We start from the raw sequence: 23,293 nt of genomic DNA, 5'->3' as shown, positions 1-23,293 counted from the left end.
GTAAGCGCGGACTGCGTCAACACTTGGTGAACTTCACCTTTTCTTTAATTATTCTTCGACTTCAAAAGCGCAGAATTACGGGAGCACTAGTTTAACGGCCCTCTCGTTATATCATTCTTCGACTTCGTGAGCGCAAGACTTCGGATGCACTAGTTTAACGGCCATATCAATTTATCATTGTTCGCCTTCAGGAAAGCTTGAATGCGGGACCACTTGTTTAAAGTGCACCTACAGCCAAAAAATTTTTTTCGCTTAACGAAGTAAGCTTATTTTTTTGAGTATTTCTGCGCAAAAATTTTTTTATTTGCTCAAATCTTCAATTTTCTATGCCCAGTCAAAATACGGAAAATCGGCCGCCATCTTGCCCCACGACCGAGTTTAAAGAGGAATGGCTCTAGTGGGTAATGTGACGTCAAATCGAGAACACGAAAGTCTGCATTTCACACATTTTCACTTGTTTGGGAAGGTTGTAGTCGATAATTGTCCGAAAATATGCCGACTAAGTGTGTTGTAGAAGGATGTAGCAACGTGCGAAATTTGCAAGAGGGTATCGCGCTTCATACATTCTTCATACAACACACCTAGTCGGCATATTTCGGACAATATCGACGACAATCTTCCCAAACAAGTGAAAATATGTGAGATGCAGACTTTCGTGTTCTCGATTTGACGTCACATTACCCGCTAGAGCCATTCTTCTTTAAACTCGGTCGTGGGGCAAGATGGCGGCCGATTTTCCGTATTTTGACTGGGCATAGAAAATTAAAGATTTGAGCAAATTAAAAAATTTTTGCACAGAAATACTCCAAAAAATAAGCTTATATCGTTAAGCGAAAAAGAAATTTTGGGTTTAGGTGCACTTTAAATGTCCTCTCTTTTAATATTATTTTTCGACATCGGGACCGCGGGAGCAATCCATTCATAACAGTCAATAGCGGCCGGGTATTCTGAAGTTGCTCCCAACACGACTAATACGTTTCCTTAAAGTGCCCATAAACCCAAACTTTTTTTTTGCTTAAATAAATCTTTTTATAATTCTGAGCAAACTGGCACAAAAATTTGTGTTTTTGGTCAAATCTGGAATTTTTTATGAATTTTTTAAGTTTGGTTTTTTCTTCCCACGACCGAGCAAAAGGGAGACTGAGACTAGTGATGGAAAAACCCGGACAACAGAGAAAACGTGGTCTGGAGACGTGTAGTTTTCTTTGTGCGCCGTTGAAAACCATTTTTATTCGGTTGACATTTGTTTTCTGCACACATGTTGATCAAGAAATGGCTTCGTACGACTTCATTCTGACCTCTACTTCAGATTCTGAAGTCTCAGAAATGAAAGATTACGACTTGGAAGTTGATGGTTCACCAAACTCGAGTTCTACGACGGGTGTTACGAAAACGAAGACCCTCGGAAACGAAGACCTAAGACCTAAGACCTAAGACCCGATCTTCGTTTTCGTACTACGAAGACAAAGAACCTGTAAACAGAAAACCGTAGAAATTACAAGTTAAACGCACATTAAACAGTAACAACGCTTAGTAATATGATAAATTACACTTCACGCGTTTCTTTCCATTATTATACTGCCCATATTATTGTACTGCCCATATTATTATACGGCCCGTCTTGTCAGTGTTCTGTTTCGCCATGCGAGCCAATTTGGTGTTGATATTCTCGAGGGTTTCCTCGGGTAAACTTACCACACATATTATTATTCTGGAACAGCAGGCAGAATTCCAAAGCCAGTCGCCTTTGATTTATAGTTAGCATTGCGTGACAGAATAACAGAGAACGCGTTCTGTACGGGAAAAATGACTCTTGGGTTCTGTCAATAAATAATCGATTTCTACTGTATTTCGTAGCTAAGATAGATTCTAACGGTCGTTAAGCTTTGTCTGCTGGAAAATTATCCTTAAAAAGTAAGCACTTCTTTTGGCTTATGCAGGATCTTCGTTTTCGTAGTACGAAAGCGAAGACCCTGCATTAACCAAAAGAATTGCTATTTCAGTGCGGGCGAATTTCGCGGATATTTATATACGGGGAGTGCGTGACAGAAGTATGCGAAGCGGAACGGAATTGGCACGTTGTCGTGTTGCTGTTTCTATTTTCTTCAATAAATGAAGAAATTTCCTGGTTGTCTAACTGCATTTCTTCGTTCGAGTCATCGAATAAACTTGGATCTATATTTGCCAGCCATTCCGACTCCCCGTCGTCACAAATATGATTCAAACTGTCCGCCATTTTTTTTTTTGTAACTTCAATCCAATTCTCCGCTTGCGTGATGCGAGAAAACCTGTCTAACCGGTTCTGTGGACTACAAATACTGCGTAATATTTGAACTCGTCTATGGCGTTATTTGTACTCTACGGAGTGTAGTTGGATAATAAATATATCTTAGACGTTTTGTTGTGTAGTATCTCTGAGTATTTTTATGAGTTGTGCCGTATTTTGACGAGCCCGTAGGGCGGGTCAAAATACAACTAACGAGTAAACATACTCAGCGATACTACACAACAAAACGTCTAATAAGTTATTTATTATTCAACACGCCAAACTGTCATTTCAGTGCGGGCGTATGGGCAGCCGTCACCACCAAAAATACTAGGATGTCAAATAGATCAGTAAATACAAAGATGGTTTAAGGATCAGCTGCAGGATAGCATAGCTAATAAAGGAATGGCATTGCCAAATTATAGACAGTCTAGGTTTCCTTCATGAAATAGAACAGCCTAAACATAAATAGTTTAGCCAAATGATAAACGGTCTAGTTGCCCATGTCGAGTTGGAACATGAAATTGTGAAATGGACCAGCTAAATTGCAAATAGTCTAGCACTCATATGCAATACAGTACACAAACGGTGTAGCTTTGCGTCAAATGACTCAGGATAATATGGAGTAGCACAGCTACGCACAAACGGTGTAGCTTTCAGGGGCGTAGCCAGGTTTTTTCCGTAGGTACGCACAGTTTTCCATCTCACCTCTTCACCCCCCCCCCCCAAAAAAAAAGATCAAAGTCATTTTCGATTCACGTGTCTTTTATTTCAAATCGCGTGCGCAAGAGTCTTAATGTGGAAAAACAATTTTGTAGTTCAGGTACAAAAATAAGTAAAAGAAAAGGCTAAGTTAAATGACTGAAAAAAAAAAAAAAAATATATATAAATATATTTGAAATATATTTTTTATTTATTTTTTTATTTTATTTATTTATTAATTTATTTATTTTATTATTATTTTCAGGTACGCAATTGCGTATTTGCGTACAGGTAGCTACGCCCCTGGCTTTGGGTAAAATGGCTCAGCATAATGTCGAATGGTACATCGTACATACAAACAGTGTAGCCTTGCTTGAAAAGGCTCAGCGTAATGTGGAACGGTACAGCGTACACACAAATGGTTTAGCGTTGTGCGAAATGGCTCAGCGTAATGTCGAATAGTGCGGCATAATGTCAAATGGTACAGCGCACATACAAACAGCGTAGCGTTGCGTGAAATAGCTCAGCGTAATGTGGAATGGTACAGCGTACACGCAAATGGTTTAGTGACGTAACGTTACACCATTCGTGTGTACGCTGTGCCATGCGACATCCCGCTGAGCCATTTCACGCAACGCTACACTGTTTGTATGTACGCTGTGCCATTCTACATTACGCTGTTCCATTTGCGGTTTGTATTTTTGGTGATTTCGGCAAGATAGCGATCTGCTGGGGGGCATGACGTCATCGAGTGTGAAGAATTGAGCGAAACCATCACATTGTGTGGTAGCTGTGTTAAAGTGCTACTGAAACGAAATTTTCGTATCTGAAATATTTGCTCTAACTTGTAGTTTTGAATATGCTGATCATCATGAGATAATTTGCTTTGGCCAAAAAGAAGCGAAATATATCTTTTTTAACCGTTCAAATAAAAAATTTTACACAAAACCATGTCCGGGCCCTGGTACCGAGCGAAATGGATTGATGACGTCACTGGTTGTGTTCACTCCGATAGCGTGGTTTATTTCACTCACTGTTTGTTTGTATTCGTGGGCGAAGGAGATGGCAGATATTGAAGTTTTGTCAAGTGAATCTTCTTCTGAACGAAGCGAAGTTGTCTCCAGTAGCGAAGACGAAGATGGTGGCGTAAAATGGGGTTGACAGGCTTACACGACTCCCAAGCGTGTGTTTTGGGTAGCGTATTCAAAGTTTAGCCCTCACGAGTATGTCTTTGAGCGACTGCCCTCTTTTATAAGATACGAGCGGCGGATTTTTGTATAGTTCGCTCAGTAGTGGTTGTGTTTCTATTAAATGCCAGTTTTTCATGAGAATTTGCTTTATATGTGGCACTGAGTACGCACATAAGGGATTGCGTCTTTTTCGAATCGTTCGCCTTTGTAGATGTACAGCTATTTTTTTGACTGTCTCGATCGTTAAGTTGTCTTGATTGCTTTCAGCTTGCGTCACGCGCGCTGATTTGATCGTACTACAGTTCTTAGTGTTCAGTGTTCCAGCCGTTTTGGTTCGTTTTCTTTTCTTTATTTCGGTATTAAAACGACCGATTTCACGTTCATAGAAGCTCATGATCGCCTTTACTGTTTCTTGCTCCGCGTGGTTAAGGATTTGCTTTATCTCATTTTTGAAATCCTCGTCTGCTCATATTTTGGCCCTCGCCCTATATTGTAGGGATTCTGGGCATGTTCTGCGAGGCATTTGGTACAGAGGGATATGGGCTCTGTCCTGGTGTACCGCTTCACAAGGGAATTACCATTGTTCTTTCTTTGTTTGGGAGTCATTGGTTAGCTGTTGTGTATTGTTCTTTCTTTGTTTAGAGTCATTGGTTAGCTGTTGTGTATTGTTCTTTCTTTGTTTAGAGTCATTGGTTAGCTGTTGTGTATTGTTCGGTGTTTTGCATCGGCTCTTGTGAACCGAGGTACACGAGGACAGAACCGGGATTTGTTCGTTATCCTCAGACTTGCCGAGTAGATCATTTTCAGTGGCGGTGTCATATGAGGCTTCCATGTTTTCTTCATTCTCTGAATGCCATTGCTTTGGCTCGGGGCGTTTAGTAGCCCATCTACCCTTATAATGTCTTTCGACATTTTCTCTAGATGGTCAAGCAAGACCACGGTTTCGATCTTAATCTTGTGGATCTCGTCAGTTTCCGATTAACTAAGTAGACTGGTAGAGATTCGTTCTCGGTATCAGTCGGGAATTTTGCTCCCTATCCGGGCGAACCTCTCGCAGATAGCCAAGATGCCGATGTGGCCGCCGATGAATAAGACGAGGATGGCATTTCGCCCGAAATCCTCTTTATCGGCCTCCCAACATGCAAGCCACACTCCATGCTTTTACCCTTCTTTCACTGAGGTACACAACCAGTGACGTCACAGGGCTGTTTTGGCCGCGCCAAGATGGCCGCCAAGTTTGATCTCAGCCGGTCAACTTCGAATGGTTAAAAATGTACTTTCCGCTATGCGTTGGCCCAAAAAAAGTACACAGCGTTTGCAAATAACGTTCAAACTCTATTACATTGCAAAAATCTCGGATATGAAAATTACGTTTCAGTAGCACTTTAAAGAGCCTTCACTTCGCCTTGCCATAAAGCAGAGCCAATTCGCTGTGCTACTCCATATTATCCTGAGTCATTTGACGCAAAGCTACACCGTTTGTGTACTGTATTGCATATGAGTGCTAGACTATTTGCAATTTAGCTGGTCCATTTCACAATTTCATGTTCCAACTCGACATGGGCAACTAGACCGTTTATCATTTGGCTAAACTATTTATGTTTAGGCTGTTCTATTTCATGAGGGAAACCTAGACTGTTTATAATTTGGCCATGCCATTCCTTTATTAGCTATGCTATCCTGCAGCTGATCCTTAAACCGTCTTTGTAGTTACTGATCTATTTGACATCCTAGTATTTTTGGTGGTGACGGCCGCCCATACGGGCAAACTTCGCGGATGTTTATTTACGGCGAGTGCGTGACAGAAGTATGCGAAGCGGAACGGAATTGGCGCGTTGTCGTGTTGTTGTTTCTATTTTCTTCAATAAATGAAGAAATTTCTGGTCGTCTAGCTGTTTTTCTTTGTTGAATTCATCTAATAAACTTGAATTTACATTTGCCAGCCATTCTTACTCTTCGTCGCCAGAAATATAATTCAAAGTGTCCGCCATTTTTTTTTCGTAACTACTTAACAATTATTCCACGAGCGCGCGTTGGATATGAGATGATAGATAGCCAACGAGGCGCGTAGCGCCGAGTTGGCTATAATCATCTCATATCCAACAAGAGCGAGTGGAATAATTGTTTTATTAAAAAACACGCCCCAAAGATATTAGACATATCTTCTCGACTTTATTTTGTAATAAGAAATCGGATGTCACAATGTACAGATATTAGATTATGGTATATTGGCTCATATACCATAATGGCTAAGCCAATTAGAAGTCTTGAATTGCATTATCCAATGATCCAGTTTTTAATAAAATCCAATAGCCCATTTGCGAATTACCCTTGGCCTCATTTTCAAAACGAGTCCTCGTGCTAATCCTTTCATATGATAATAAGTTTCCATTCACATGCAAATTAAACTCATTTTTACAAGAATGGTTGAGCACGAGGACTCCTTTTGAAAATGAGGCCAAGGGTAATTCGCAAATGGGCTATTCTTTGCTTGCGCGATGCAAGAAAACCTGTTTAACCGGTACTCTAGAGTACAAATACCACGTGATATTTGTACTCGTCTATGGCGCTATTTGTACTCTACGAAGTGTAGTTAGACAATAAAGACGGTTCCAACCCGGCTTAGGGCAAAATGGGCTGTTATTTTATGAAAGCCTCTGTTATACGGAAGAGTATCTTACTGTAAGGCGATCTGTCATTTGAAAGATCGAGTTCATGTGAGGAAAGAGAAATGATCGGAAAAACAAAGCAAATTACCCATCAAGGCTGAGACACACAAGCTTCCGTTTGATGAAGGGAAGTGCTTGCCAAGATTGACGCTCGTTTCGATTGGTTAGTAATACGTGGGGGATTTTTCAGACTCAACCTTAACCTTGGAACAGTTCACGCAAAATATCAGAGACTTGTTTGTTTCTTCAAGGGAAGTCCATACGGCTAAAAACTAGGTAAGAATAGGAAACCGCTATAATCCTTGGTTCCGAAAATGTTAAGGAATTGAATACGAAACTGAGTGTTCTCAATTATCACCAAGAGGTCAACACAAATGAGAAGAAGAGATTCTGCGGCGTGATTATTTGAACTTTGCTTAACACACGCATCTATCAGTATACCTACATATGGTGACTGACCCAGTGCTTTACAAACAAGAAATTAGTAGGAAAATCAGTGGAAACAAGAATTCAGTTCGTCGCCATGATTCTTAGTTCGCTTATGTTAAAAGCGTTTCTTCTTGGTGTTCTGGGCTTTCCAGACAGAGGAGGGCAAACCCGTGCGTGTTCAGGTTTGTGTCAGTCCACTTTAAATATTTTCCATTGTCAGTTATTAGGGAAATGTTATCGCTGCCTTGCCTTGGAGCAAACTCTTAACATAGCTTTATAAGAGCTAGGAGGACACTTCATCCGATTCATGCTAACAGCAAAATTTCGATTGCCACCGTTTGCCATATTTCATAGTACGGCTTAAAGGCCTGGAGTCTCTATGATAAATACTTTCTAATTTACACTTGGGAGAAGGAGCAAGTTTTACTTACATGTGAACTAACAAATGTCCCGCCAATATCGCAGTCAGAAACTGAACCAGCGGCCGGATTATTCCGGATAAGCTTACAGGAAAACAGAATCGTAAGGAAATACTTCGAATTTGTCTCAATTCGGAAGACCACAAATCGCACAATAGATTTGAATTTTCTTCTAACTAGACGCTCGAGGAGCGTTCACTTGGGCTTCGTTTAATGCTATTGCACTCGCACAAAACACGAGTACAATTATGATATACATACTATGCATAACTAGATCTGAATTGTTGTACTTTTATTGACACTGTAACATCATTATGTTCCTGTACATTAGTCATATTGACAACTTTTTCGAGTAGATCACAGTCATCATGTCCTAACAACTTCATGCGAAGAGCAAATCAACATTCACGACCGCTTGTATAATAATAATAGTGTTTATGTACGAAATACCAAGTTCTTTGGCATTTCAATATACTTATTGGGTTCAATACGAGTATTGAACGCAATAAAAACCAGTAACAGAAACAGAATATTTAACGGAAGAGATGAGCTTAAATTTTTAACCTAACTATTCAAGTTGCTTCTGTCAGTATCCTAATCCAAATCGCTGGTGTTAGCGCCACCTTCGAAGTTGTGCTCGCGAACATTCTAATCTTTTGAGCGAACGAGGTGTTCGTCTCAGCGTAATTTAATTTTTATTTTCAACATCAACATAATTGTATAATATCCCGACGTTTCGGCGACTTCATGACGCCATTATCAAGGGTACGAATGAAAATAAAATTAACAATTGCGAGTTCAAGAGTTACAACTAATTTGCATGGAGAAGGTAGCTACTCCAAACCACAATCCAGCCCGTATTTGTCAGTCGGAAAATTGGCCAAGACCTTAAAGAATGTGAAACCAAACCACAGCTGGTTAATCAACATTGCGTAGTGTACCAATTTAAATGTAACCTGTGCGATACAGAGAGCTATGTTGGTTACACACGTGGGCATTTATATGCCCGAGTGGATAGCCATAAGAGCACGTCGTCTTCAGTACGCAAGCACTACGACAACGACCACGCAGGTGCTGTCCCTGAGGACCTTCTTAGCTGTTTCAAAGTTCTCAAGAAGTGCATGAACAAATTCGATTGTCTTGTCAACGAGATGCTTTACATCAAACAATTAACACCGAGTTTGAACGTGCAAACGGATTCTATCTGTGCTAAAGTATTTGAGTAGCTACCTCCCCTATGCAAATTAGTTGTAACTCTTGAACTCGCATTTGTTTATTTTATTTTCATTCGTACCCTTGATAATGGCGTCATGAGGTCGCCGAAACGTCGGGATATTATATTGTTCGTTTTTACCTGTCTATGTATTACTAAATCTTTGTTAATACAAAATAATTGAATTTTATTTATTTTCTTTATTTATTAATTTGCTTTTTTTTTCTGTTTGTGTGATATCTTGATGCAAATGTAAATGTAAAAGCATCATAGTTTGTTGTTACATCGGCTATTCCAGTTTTGCCAGAATTTTCGTAGTTTGAACTCACGTATGGCTCATTTGTTTGGCTTTTGTGTGTGAGATGAGCGTTAAGACAAACCTTTGCAACGCGGTATTCGCGAAACACAGCATTCTGTAAATCCTACAAACAAGTTGTCACATTCTCATACCCAGTTTCCGCGGTTTAAGCAATGAACGCCTGGGACAATGACACTCCTTTTGGCGACCAAGAACGGCTTGCATTTTTAGCTTATTCATGAGCTTGCACAATGAATGAGTATAGTTACGGGTCAAATGTGGTCATTTTTTGTAGACACTTTTTGTGTACGGAAGTGAATATTGCACCGGACGTGAATTGTGATGTTCCTCTCCACCCCCATCCCGTTTGGCTGAATTAAAGTCCAAATATACTTCGATTTCGCTTTAATCAGTGATTGCAAAATAAATTTTGGGACCCCAGACGGTTTTTTCCTCCCGTCATCACGTGCAGGAGACAGACCATCAAGGCCGCCATATTGGAAAGGTTGAGCTAGCTTATAATTAATCATCTGCGTTGGTATTGGTAAGGACGTAAATTATCGCTATATTATTGCGCTTTTCCATTGGAACTCTTCACCATACAACGCACACATCAATAATAGCGCCCAAGATAGTCGCACCAAAAGATTCGAACTCCTGTTTCAGCCTAGACTTGAGGGGCGTTACGAAAACGAAGACCCTCGAAAACGAAGACCTAAGACCAAGTTAAACGCACATTAAACAGTAACAACGCTTAGTAATATAATACATTACACTTCACGCGTTTCTTTCCATTTATTACACTGCCCGTATCATTGTACTGCCCGTATTATTATACGGCCCGTCTTGTCAGTGTTCTGTTTCGCTATGCGAGCCAATTTGGTGTTGATATTCTCGAGGGTTTCCTCGGGTAAACTTACCACACATATGGAACAGCAGGCAGAATTCCATCGCCAGCCGCCTTTGATTTATAGTTAGCCTTGCGTGACAGAATAACAGAGAACGCGTTCTGTACAGGAAAAATGACTCTTGGGTTCTGTCAATAAATAATCGATTTCTACTGTATTTCGTAGCTAAGATAGATTCTAACGGTCGTTAAGCTTTGTCTGCTGGAAAATTCTCGTAAAAAAGTAAGCAATTCTTTTGGCTAATGAGAGTTCTTCGTTTTCGTAGAACGAAAACGAACACCCTTTCTAAAAACCCCGAATAAAGCCTTCTTAACCTTAGTAAGGCCCTAAAATATTTCAATCACCCCTTCGATGGGGGTGTCTGTTCCAAATTTGGACTCATTGCATAGAAAAACAAACCGAAGAGCCGAAAACAGTGGTGGATGAAGAAAGAACAAGAAAAACCACGCGCGAACTGTCTTAGCATATCGAAAGCTGAAATAACTATTACTAGTGCTCAGGGTACGTCTACAATCGTACTTTCAAAGGATTTTCTGCTTTCAATAAAGGGTCTTCGTTTTCGTACAACGAAAACGAAGACCCTGCATTAGCCAAAAGAATTGTTACTTTTTAACGACCGGGGGTCTTCGTTTTTGTAGTACGAAAACAAAGACCGTGTCTTAGGTCTTAGGTCTTCGTTTTCGTAACACCCCAGACTTGAGGCTCGCTCGTACAAAAGCTGAAAAATTGCTTTACAAATATCTGGTGTACAATTTGCTTTACAATCTGCATAATTTTCTTGGAGAATTAGCCTAAGCGCTTGTTTTAGTAGTTGTGTAGGGATAGGAGGTCCGTTTCTGTGGAATATTTCGAATGCTCTGCATACGGTGTCGAAAACTGCAGAAACTGGCATTTAATAGAAACACAACCACTACTGAGCGAAATATACAAAAATTCGCCCCTCGTATCTTACAAATGAGGACGGTCGCTCAAAGACATACTCGTGAGGGCCAAACTTTGAATAGGCTATTCTAAACACGCGCTGGGGAGTCGCGTAGTTTCCCTGGTCATGACATGCGAGACATGCGACAACATTTCCGTGTGCATTTATATTGAAATTTGCCAACAAAATTGTCACGAATTGTCACAATGGTATTCTGAAGGTGGTTGTAGGTGGTTTTAGGTCATTCCTTGTTTTAGTAAGTACGTCTCAAACCACAGGCAGGAATAACGACCTCAACAACACATGTGGGCAAGTTCAATGAATCACAAGATGAACACAGCAGCATCGAGGGAATGACAACTTCCTCTTCGTCGAACATTAATTTAGCGGCAGTACAGGTAAAATGTAAAAGTACAATTTGCATAAATTGCAAATCCAAAATTCCTGATGCTCCTGATACAGCTATTATCAAGTGTCCCAACTGTAACTTGAAGATCAAGAAATGTGAATTGGTATCAAGTACAACGGCCCACATCATGATAAAAGACGAAAAGGGTGAAAATGTGGGAAGATTCTCCTGTCCCCACGCTATTCTAAGCGATTTATTTCAAGCAATCACTAGTGCCCCAGGATTCAACATGGACAAAAACATTGACAATTTATCTGCGAACATCATAGAAGAAACCCTTCTTAATGTCAGCTTACCTTTTTAAGATATCTTGGACGACAAAATTGTAAAATACTGGTACTTAGTTACATTCACATAAACGATACAGAACTGCTACAACCTCGGACAAAACCTGTTGAGACACATTACAAAAATACCTATTTTTTGCACTCACCCTGACAAAAATACTTACCGTCACAAATTCAAAGATTGTTTCCCCCCTCCCCTATTGCGAGATGTTGTTTGCGGTAACACAAGAAATGCATGCTTGAGCTGTTAAGCCCCAACAACATTGTACCAGGGGTGGGGAGGGGGGCAAGTTTGTTCCTTTTGGAAACGATTGTTGCATGGCGGGAAACAAAAAATTGCATTAAAATGTCTCAACAGTTTTGTCCGGGGTTGTAAATGTGGAACATCAAAGGATATAGCAGGTTATGGCACTCTGCACATATTATGATTTCTGTTTTGTTGACGAAAGCAAGGTACGTTTTCATGTCGCTGCAATGGTTAAAAGTTTACCTGGTGCATTCTTTTCACAAAAAGGACAATTTAACAAAAATGTTTACACTTTATGTCCTGTGTAGATCGCTTTTTTTTTGTTGTTGACATTTTCTTAATGGAAAGGAAAGAGATGCATTGAATTTGATAATGCTCAGTTACTAGAGAACCTGCACCGGCACCGCATCAAGACAGAATGCATCACAATCTACCTGTATCTCAGATTGTAACACTACTCAGTTTCACTTGCCCATTTTGCAGTTGTTGTTTTTATCTCATTTTGAAATAAAGTGATCTTGCGTTAAGTTCAATTATTATTGTCAATGTGGCAATACCAAAATAACCACACATTCCACCCAACCTTTTTAATCCTAACACACTGTCCATTTTTTTGAGCCATGGGAATGCTGCTGGAATTTGGGGGGAGGAGAGGAATGTAATAAAAATGTTGGGCTTCAAAGCAGGGGAGATCAGCCAAGAAATAGGCTCCGAATGAGAAGTCACACAAATAATTACGATAAAGTGACTGCAACAGTATGAATAATGAAGCAAAGTATCCCATTACCTTAAAATACCACTTTTGACGTGCTGTAAAATTTCAATTTTTCCCAGGGAGCATGCCCATTAACCCCCTTCCCCCCTCCCCTCCCCCCCCACCACCACTGTAGTTTATTACTTGAATACAGTTAACTCACACTATCATAATCCTCATTCATAAAAATTACCAGTACCCCATTACAATACTATCAATGACGTTCTTTTCTTTCCCTTTTGGTTCCGATGATCGCAGCAATAACAAGCACAATGAAAGTTCTCCATTATGTAATGAGCTGGCTCTCAGAGCCATAGCTTTTATTAGACTCGGGCTTTCCTACGGAAGCCCGAGTAAAAACTTTGGAAAAAGGAAAATACCTACGACGACGACAAAATGCCTCGGTTTAAAATACCAGCCCCTATCATTGTATTTTCAGCGTATTTCGCTGAATTTTAAACCTCGCACGCCTGAGCGTGTGTTGTCGACCGCATACTCTTTGACGTAGCATTCGTCGTTATTCAGCTCTGTCATTGCAAACATGGAGAATCTCTGTGGGTCGTAGTTTTTCGCACTTTCTGAGGAAATTTAAAATTTCTTAGGCCGAGACATACATTTTGTTGTTCTAGACTTTACTCACTTTGTGTTAGTTTACCCTCTCGAATTTTTATACACTTTGCCCGGCGGCGTGATGAAGTCGTCAGTATAATTTTGGCATGAGACAGATTACAAATATGTTTTGTTTATCAACTCAAACCCTTCTTTTTCAGTTCCTCGCATCCGTGATAGGAAAGGAAACGAGAAAGAGATCATCGAGGTGACTAGCGGGAAGGATGTGAAACTTACTTGCCGGATCAGAACCACTGACCAAAACTCAAAACCACGATATTACTGGCTCAAAGACAATCAGACGCTCACTCCATCGAGTCATCTACGCATGAGGTTAAAACCCCATAAATACCTAAAAATAAAAGATGCGAAGAAAGAGGACGCTGGCTTCTACACCTGTGTCGCGGTAAATGACTGTGGCAAGAATTCTTATACAATGCAGCTATTTGTCGGAAGTAAGTAGACATTTGCGAACCACCAAATACGCACGTGATTTCTACTGATATCCCGAGGATTTTTCCGGGGAAATTCCTCTTATACTTTAAGTGTGTTATAAAGGAGGTGATGTCAGTTTGCGTAGGAGTTGCTGAAGTAGGTTAATGAGGAGGGTAAAGTAGTAATTTTAAACTTGCCATCGAAAAAATTTCTTACCATCGTAGGTGCAAAGTTTTCTTTATCATTGCTATAAGCAATGAACTGAGAGAGCTTGCAGTCCAAAATACATGGTCAAAACGCGAATAGAAGATGCAGGTGGATGTCGTCACTGATAACTTGCAGTACGAATGAATTTTCCATCTAAAGAATTCCCTGTGATTTTTTCCTCAAGGTCCAACGATGGATGGATGGAGTTAAAGAGCGAACAGGTTATGCGCCAAATTGACGAACAAAATTGACTATTATCCGTCAACTCTCCTACTCAAAGCTGTATATTCAGTGCACGACTTTTGTCCCGACACCTGAATTTATTTAGATGCAGTCCAATTAAGAAACATTGTTCTTGGCGGTTAACTTATAGGAGCGGCCATTTATAAGGTCTGAAAAATTTGGTTTACCATTCCATGCATCAGGTCGAAAATAAAGCGAGACTACCCGCTTTCACCCACTTGATGATTGCATGAGAGATAGTTCAATGCACGGGCTGTCAATGTAACAAATTGAGTTTTCTCTAACAGTGGTTGTCATGTGCTTCACAGTTGCTCCAGAATTCACAGTTAAACAAAACAAGTTGAGGCGCAACCTTCTTGCAGTACCCGTTGGCAACTCTGTAAAGCTGGACTGCTCTGCCGATGGAAACCCTCGCCCTGCCGTAAAATGGTACAAAGACCGAAAGTTGTTTAAGGAAAGGAAAGGTGACAGAAAACTTTATTTGAGTCAATGGACAACCGTATTGGTTCTGAAGGATTTGATTCCCTCTGACACTGGGACGTACATGTGTAATGTGAGCAACTCTTACGGGTGGATTAATCATACATACCTAGTAGATGTTCATGGTAAGGACAAATCTAATGGTAAATGAATTCTTAGTTCTGTTTTTACCTTAGCTATTGAATGCTCTTTTATGTTTCCAAGATCCCATTTTCAGAACTAAGTCTTACATATCCGATCATTTCTCTTAAAAAAGGAAGACTCGGTCAATCATTCGCTTTGTGAATTTGCGGCTTAATTATTCAATCATCATGTCTCTCTCAGTCAGTCAGTTGTTAAATTAGCCCGTTAGTCTTGGTAACTTGGTTGGTACGTAATATAACCGTGAGTTCAGCTGGCGAATCACAGCAACAACTACTAGCTAAGACTACCCCTAAAATTTTCTCGATAAATTCACAAGTTTCAATTAATTAATTAATTAATTAGAAAAAGCATCATAACCCTACTATTTCTCAAAGCTAAAAATGTCGAAGAGTCGTAATAACTAGGAGAGACTTAGGGGCAAAAAGCGATGGCAAGGTTTGGTCAATATAGATCATTATCAGGTTCATGAGAGGGCATTAATACATTTAGTACAAACTATAATGTAAGACATACTGTAAATTGGGCCGGGAAAGGAGAGTCAGTTTTAATCTGCATAATGTTTGAATCATAGATCTTCAGGCGACCGAAAGCCTTTCAGGTAATCGGCATAATATTTGAATTCTAGAACTTTGGGCGACCGAAACTCTTTTAGGTAACATTACATTAGTGACCCAGTCAGCAGCCTCCGTAGTAACTTTCTTGTGTGCACTGTGCATATGTCCAATTTTGTAATGAACCCCGTGTTTCAGAACGAGCTCGTGCTGAACCCGTCCTTCTTCCCATGGAAAATGTCACGGTCTATCGAGGGGAAAATGCCAGCCTCACGTGCAAAGCATTAAGTGATTCCAAGCCTCATTTCCAGTGGTTAAGGTGGTTTCCCATGCATTCCAACGCTTCGACCAACAGTTCAACCAACGGTTCAATTGGAAGGCCACACTACGAAATCGTGGATAAAGACGAAACAGACCAACATGTAATTTCCTCATCACCTAGCGGCAAAAAGTTTGAATTCCACGGTGTGAAGTTGACTTTGGTAAATGTTACAAAGAAAGACGAAGGAAAATACACTTGCATCGTGGGAAATGCTATTGGTTACGCGGTGGAACATGCTTACATCATTATTGAACAAAGCGGTAGATAACAATAATGAATCCACTAATTCTCCGAGTAGCTTAAAGTTCTCCTTTTCGAGGCTTTTTTTAATTCTTTCTTTATGATAAAGTATTTTGTAGTTGTTATTGAAACTTGCGTTTGGTAACTCCTACGCTTCTTTCGTGCTTAGCAACCAACCGCCTGCATCCAAACTCATTTGTGTACGCTATGGTGTTTATCATTTGTCAAGAAATACATCAAAAAGAAAAACATTTCGAAACTTGCTTAAGGTAAGCTGTGTATGTTATCACTGTGGGTCTTGACTTGATAATTTTCCCTACCTTTCAGCTCCTCATAGTTGCAACCTTCACGGATCAAAGTGTTCTTTTACCACAGAAGAGTATTACAATGGGAGTACTCTTTCCCCTGAGACGGAACACATTTCATATCTCACTGGATACGGTATGGAAAACATTGGTAGAAATTACTGTGATGAACATAATGTAAACCGTGAAATTCTTTAACTCTGCTGAGAGATTGAGACCTAAAGATAAGTCAAGCGGTCTCTGCCGCTTTAGTCCATGACGCTTCCAAATAGCTAAGAATTCTTCCACCATCTTCCACGAAATATTTAAGACAAGCTCCTGTTTTTAGTGAATAGCTACAAATCTATTCAGACTAACGTCCTTCTCTCTAATATAGAATTTTGGGGTTATTGTGTACCAGGAAAACACCAACTCATATCATCAACTCATGCCATCAGTTTTACCTTGAACTTTTATCGTCAGGTTTATCCTAACGTCTGTTGCTCCTGACGATTAGTTATAATAAACTTGAAACATCTGTCGTTCATCAGATAAGAAGATTCATGATGCTCTTGTCCCTGGAACCGTTTCGGCGTGTGTTTTAACTGTCGTGGTTGCTGTAGTCATTATCAGCTGCTGGCACCGTCAATCCCGAAATAAGAGACCCTTTTCACCGATACTAATGTCAGGTAAGTCTAACTCGAAATATTGAGGTCAGCAGCTTTCGGTTTTTAGAGGTTTAGAGCTGAAAGATTACATTTTGGTAGAAAAAAACCTTCCTCTGAAAAAGGCCAGCACTAGTGTTAATGTTATTTTCACTTCGTTCTTAGTAAAAATCTGACTCCAACGAATTTTGAATGTAGAACTTTCAGCTAACAACATATCCTTATTCTTGCTTTCAGAACTTGAATTTGAGTACGATGCGTTCGTTATTTTCAGCTCCCGAGACTCGGATTGGGTAAATAAGACTCTAATTCCAACTCTTGAGAAAAAACATGGATTTAAATGCTGTGTACACTACAGAGATTTCGTTCTTGGAGTACCTTATCGTGAAAATATGGTCAACAGCGTTTACAAGTCTAGAAAAACAATAGCTGTCGTGTCTAAGAACTTTTTTATTAGCAATTATTGTGGTTCAGAAATGGAGTATGCCCTCCATCGACTCATGGAAAGGAGAGATGATAGTGTAGTCGTTATTAAACTCGATGACGTTGATAGAGCAAAACTTCCTAAGGAGCTACAAAAAAGGAGCTATATAGACTATCCGAACAATGCTGAAAAGAATCACTGGGAAAGAAAACTGGTTAATTGTCTAACGATCCCCAACTATCCGTTACCTATCTCGACCTAACTCACATAATTTTTTTAATGCTCTGCTTCTTAGTGCCTAGAGACATGGCTAAAACTGCAAGGGCGACTTCTAATAAAAGTCACATAAAATTAACTCAGTGGAAACGCATAATAGGTTGGAATACTAGGTCGGGTAATAAGAATCTCGGTGAGTAAAAACTTTGGTAAAAAGAATTTAAAAAGTTGACACTGGCTCGGCGAGTGTAGTTCTTGGCTGCTTACTTTGCATGTGAATCGCTTTAAGAGACTCCGGGAGATGCTCCCAAAGTCCATAGTATACCGCAGAACGAAGAAGAGAGGTATGATGGTGGTTTTCCACTCGGGAAATAAGGAAACTCGATCAATCGATGTATTCAAAAAATTTTGGTTTTACTATGTGAAAAATGAATATTATTAAATAGATGATCAATCCCTTCAACGGGGAGTTTAACAGATTGTTTTGTATTTTGTGATACAGCTCTCTGGGGTTATTTGTGTTTGACGATTCCTCACAACTTCAAAAATTATTTTTAAGATCTTAATCTGAAAGGGTATTTTGTGCAGTCGATCCTTTGCACGCTATCCCGTAGCTGACACTCAGCAGACCAAGATGCTTCCAAATTAATTTTCTTTGTACTTGGAAGCTCAAAGTACAAGTTTCACCCAGTCCGCTGCAGCATCTGTTACAGCTAAAAAGTATTGGCGAGAACTGCAAACAATCTCTACCCCTATAATTGTTTAAAGCGCGAACGCTTTACACTACTTTGTAAAACCAAAGGCTGAATTGGATTTTGTAAAAGTGACATTGTGGTGACCCCTATAAAAAATTACCCCTTTGAGATATGGGATACAGACGGATGGCTGTCTCGATGTTTGTACCAGGGAGGTTCAACAGTAGCGTACGTGTTGTATACTAAAGAGTGGGATTTTCAGAGCGCAGTTTAGCATTGCTAAAAAATTTTGCCGCATATTTACTAAAAAAGTGGTGAGTTTTGGTGTCTTCAACACTTAAACCTTTGGAGTGATAAACATCTAATTTCTCCTTACAGTATCACCCCTGAATCGAACACTATGGTCAGGAGAATAAAAAAAATTGATCGCAAATTGAAGAATCTCTTGATTGTTCGAAAAGTTCTCTGTAGGAAATGTGCAGGGAACAGTATTCTGTGGTAACCTAGGGTGTAAAGGGTTAAAGGCGCCGAAATTTGTAACCATTTCTGGCGTATTGTTCGTGCTAAAATCTTTCAAACAACTGTAGCGCACTGACTAAGCTACAAAATGTCGCAAGCTAAAAATTGAAATCGACAAAGTTGTAGATACGATCGGAATTTATTTCAACTTAATCGTACTTTTCATTAAAAAAATAATTCACACCCTACCATAAATATCTTGAAAGTGAAAAAAAAAAAAAAAAAAAAGAGAGAAGTTCAAAGTATATATAAGGATAAGAACGACCACATTTTCCTTCTAAAAACACTTCACGTTACATTAGTCAACTTGGCAAGTCCTCGCACGACGCTTAATAATTAACAAATGGTAAACACCACAGCGTACGCTATTGAGTTATGGATGCACGCGGGAGGTTGCTAAGCACGAAAGAAGCGTAAGAGTCGCTCGAGGCGACAGCCGAGAGCGACTCTAGCTTCTTGAGTGCTTAGCAAACCTCCCAAGTGCATCCATAACTCAATAGTGTACGCTGTGGTGTTAACCATTTCTTTTATAACATAACATTGATACATTGTAGCTAAAGAGTTCCCGTTTATTTAACAAATCTTACGCGACCAGAAAAAACAAGCGCGCGCGGAAAAATAGTCTTTGCATTTGCTCACGTCAGCAGCGTACACCCATGGGCAAATGAGGAACGCTAAATTGACCAATCAGAGCGCGCGCTTTACTTTGGTTATGTTATAAACACGGTTCAAACGGCGCCGTGCAATGTTTAATAGGCACACTTCAAACGCCACGCCACTTATGCACCGAACCTGTCTGGTGGAATAGAAACAACATCAAAGGGACGTATAGATCAGTTTGATTTAGCAGTTAAAAACTAAAGCGTTCAAAAGTTAAGTTATACAGCGAACTTCTCACGCCTCCAGTTTCAAACTGAAATATCGAGAGAGCCATATTTCCCTCTTTTGTTTCTTGGCTAACTATAAGTAACAAAAACCAACCACATTTGGTTAGCAGAAGATCGGCGCGGCGTTTAAAACGAGCTCTCCTGTTGAATTGCGCAGCGTAAATGAATAAAAATTATTCGATTCGGTTTTCACATATTCCTAAGCTGCACTCATAAAGACAAGAGCGCATACAACTATTGTCTGTAGGTATGACGTCACTTTTACAGATATAAAATCTATTGTCTGTAAGTATGACGTCACTTTTACAGATATAAAATCTATTGTCTGTAGGTATGACGTCACTTTTACAGATATAAAATCTATTGTCTGTAGGTATGACGTCACTTTTACAGATATAAAATCTATTGTCTGTAGGTATGACGTCACTTTTACAGAAATAAAATCTATTGTCTGTAGGTACGAGGTAAGAAAATGTATAACAATATCCTTTAACAGACAAACTTCTGTAGTAGACAGGCCACAGGATAAGCCCTGTTAACTTCACCCTTTAACCTCCGAAATCTGATTATTAATTCTCTCCTTCGGCTGGAAAACATTTCCCTCTAAATGAGATACGAGAATTTGGCGCGAGAACTGGATAACAACTTCTACCTGTTAAGTTTGAGTATTTTCATCATTTGTTTGCTGGGTAATGTGTAGATATCAGAGCAAGAAGTTACTTGTTAATCAATTGTGGGAGTTAAAGGGTTAAGTTAATTGAACAGTGTAATATGTTGCTGAGCATAAGCAACAAATACTGATAAGGAAATAGAACTGCAACCATTACCCCACTGGAGTAATGGCTAACTACACCACGATGGTGGTGCATCATTAAAAAAAATTCGGTGGGTTGCAGCTTCAAAAAAAGGATTCGTGAGTTTTTTTTTTTTTTTTTACAGTGTTTCCAAGTTAATCGTTTGCAGTATGAAGAGATGTAACTCTACCTGCAAGTTGCCTTACTGTTACTCTTTTCGCGACCTATCCCAAGAGATTACGTATTCCTGTTTTGATTGCTTCTGATCATGGTCATTTATAAATATCACAAACATTCAAACCACTCGACAATTAATCTATCAACTAATTATGAACGGGCAAACTTTCATACCGGATAGGGCGCTTCTCGATTGAGTTTCACCAAAAATCGCCTGTACGATCACAGAAGACACTGGACACAGAGGAAGGTGAAATCAATGAGAGATCAACGTAATCTCACGTGATTGATTGAGAGGATGGGTTATTTAGACCAATCAGAGGACTACATAAAACAAATGCAAGATAACCCGGGATTAGTTTTGACGATCAATTCGCTGAAAACCGGTTGCACTTGAGGGAAGCTAATGCAACACAAGGCGCATAGCTTTTGTTCCCAAACTCACATAGATTTGTCCTGTGCGTCGTGGAGGTTCAAAATATTAGTAATCGGGAGCAGTTCTCCCTTCTCATCTCGGTACTTTTCCTCAAATTTCCTAATGTCACTGCCGCATTCGTATTTGAAAATATCCACAATCTTATTCCAGCGCGAGATCTTGCTCCTCTGGCTGACCTTCTGAGCTGGGGACCACTGGCACAGCGGTGGCATATCTCCCAGGCCGTTCTCCCAAAGATAATTTACGTCCAGCGCATTCACCTTCTTCGGTAGGATAAAATCCGAACCCTTTTTCGGAGAAGATCCATCATCTTCTAGAATTTCTGAGTCACTACCTATTACTTTATCGTGCTCTTGGTCTTGTGACTCGACATTGGGTTCGTCAGCTTCGTCCTTTGGCGTTATTCCAGAACTCTTTAGAGCAGAAACATAATTTTTTGGCAAATACGATGGAGGCTCGTTTTCTAAATCGTATTTGGACAATATGGCGGAAATAGGCAACAATTCACCTTTCGCGTTGCAAAATCTCTCCTCAAACTTTTCCCAACTCCCGCCGCAATCCTTTCGGAAGATGTCAACGATTTTCTTCCAGCGAAAGAGTTTTGTTTCATGTCCTACTTTGTGGATTTTCGGCCATTTGCTAACCGGTGGGAAAAGTTCGCAGCCTTCCTCCCATAGCTGTACTACATCCTTCGCAGTGACCTTGCGCGGGAGTTGATAAATCTCACTCTCAGTCCCTTCTCCAGTTTTCTGACCAGGAGGCGCATCGGTAAAAGAACTGGATAGGCTTGACGGTGACTCCCAAGCATCAAACATGGCAACAATCGTAGTGACAGGATAAAGCTCACCGCGCTCGTCCGAAAATTTTGATTCAAACAAACTGAGGTCTCCTTTGCAGTGATATTTGTAAATGTCATATATTTTAGTCCACCGCGAAAACTTGCTGCGCTGTCCTGCCTTCTGTGCGAGCGTCCACTTATGAAGGGGCGGTAGGTCACCGTACCCAGTCTCCCACAGCCTGATGATATCCTTGGCAGTGACTTTGCGGGGTAAAATATGACTGCTACCTTCACCAGAGCTCGAAGATTCAATCTTAACACCAGCTGCGCCATTCGATGGGGCAGCACTGGGTGACAATTCTCCTGTTACAGTTTCATCTTGGTCTTCAGCTGTTGCACTTAATCGGCTTCGAGCTTCGGGGATGTCAAAAATAGGTCCCGTAGTTGCGTTTTCCGCATCGTACTTTGCAATGATCGATGAAATAGCCAGAAGATGCCCGCGGTCATTTGAGTACTTAGCATAGAAGCTGTCCCAGTTCCTGTTGCAGTCCTTGTTAAAGATTTCAGCAATTTTACGCCACCGGAATATTTTGGTCTCTTGACCGATTTTCTGAGCACGTGACCATTGACAAACCGGAGGGAATTCCTCGCAGCCCTCCTCTTAGAGGCGAACAATGTCATTTGGCGTTACCTTCCTCGGGAGAAAGTAACGAACTTCAGCTTATGGTTGTGCCAAGCTGCTGTCCACACCTTCTACTTTCGTGGGTTTTCTGTTGACATCAGTACCTTCGGAATCTTCCAATTCAGAATCCAGAGATATCCGTATCTCGTTCTTGAAATCCTCATCCACATCTTGAGTGTCAACCCTATCTTTGCCAAAAGCAGCTACTCCCTCGAGGTCGGAATTGTTTTTACCGAGAAAAGCCGGAGTCTGCTGAGTTTCGTACAACGACAGGTTGGTTGTCACCGGCAGAATTTCACCTTTGTTGTCCGAGAAACTCTCTTCGAATTTCTTCATATCGCCATGATAATGAAGCTTGAAAATATCCACGAGCTTCTTCCACCGGGAAATTGTGCTCTGTTGTTTTAGTTTCTGTGTGGGAGGCCAGTCTTTCAGGGGTGGAAACTCTTCACAGCCATGTCATGGCCTCGAGCCAAATATTTTCCCGTCCGGCCCTCCCGCTCAATCAATAAGTACATAATGCGAAAGGTGCATGCTAAAGGTAATAATAGAAAACGCCATAACTCGTCTTACCCTTAAGAGTTGGTGATTTGGCAGGTTTTTTGTGTTCCAAAATAGTTTTAATGCTTAATTTTTTTAACTTTTATTTTACTACTTTGTGAGTAGAAATAGATTTTATCAACATAGCTGATAATGTGAGTTGGCCACCATAAAGAGAATCTAAAATGGACAAAGGTGCACGCGACAATCTCGAAAGGTATTCTGGTTATCCGTTGATCAAAAGCGCCATGC

At 40.3% G+C, this 23,293-nt stretch overlaps 2 protein-coding genes across 4 annotated transcripts; one reads left to right on the top strand and one right to left on the bottom strand.

Annotated features, from left to right (window-relative positions):
- The first annotated feature begins 6,733 nt into the window (after window positions 1-6,733).
- On the top strand, window positions 6,734-18,982 carry LOC111322725 (fibroblast growth factor receptor-like 1). Of its 3 annotated transcripts, none has more exons than XM_088728892.1 (7): window positions 6,734-7,438; window positions 13,484-13,777; window positions 14,516-14,830; window positions 15,581-15,964; window positions 16,272-16,385; window positions 16,780-16,917; window positions 17,131-18,982. In XM_088728892.1, the coding sequence occupies exons 1-7, from the start codon at window positions 7,351-7,353 to the stop codon at window positions 17,577-17,579; spliced, it is 1,782 nt and encodes a 593-aa protein (XP_088585018.1). In that variant the 5' UTR covers window positions 6,734-7,350; the 3' UTR covers window positions 17,580-18,982. The 3 variants fall into 3 exon arrangements, with proteins under 3 accessions (XP_088585018.1, XP_022781621.2, XP_088585034.1); XM_022925886.2 differs by having other exon boundaries at window positions 6,736-7,438; window positions 14,516-14,812; XM_088728908.1 differs by having other exon boundaries at window positions 6,737-7,103.
- LOC111322712 (uncharacterized) lies at window positions 18,868-22,837 on the bottom strand. The gene has a single exon (XM_088729145.1). It carries the CDS (start codon window positions 22,835-22,837, stop codon window positions 22,541-22,543), a length of 297 nt encoding a protein of 98 aa, XP_088585271.1. The 3' UTR covers window positions 18,868-22,540.
- Between the last annotated feature and the right edge of the window lie 456 nt (window positions 22,838-23,293).

This window comes from Stylophora pistillata, chromosome 1, assembly GCF_964205215.1.
Source record: "Stylophora pistillata chromosome 1, jaStyPist1.2, whole genome shotgun sequence".
NCBI lineage: Eukaryota > Metazoa > Cnidaria > Anthozoa > Scleractinia > Pocilloporidae > Stylophora > Stylophora pistillata.
Note: the sequence above shows the minus strand (reverse complement) of the source record. Positions and strands in the feature narration are given on the sequence as shown.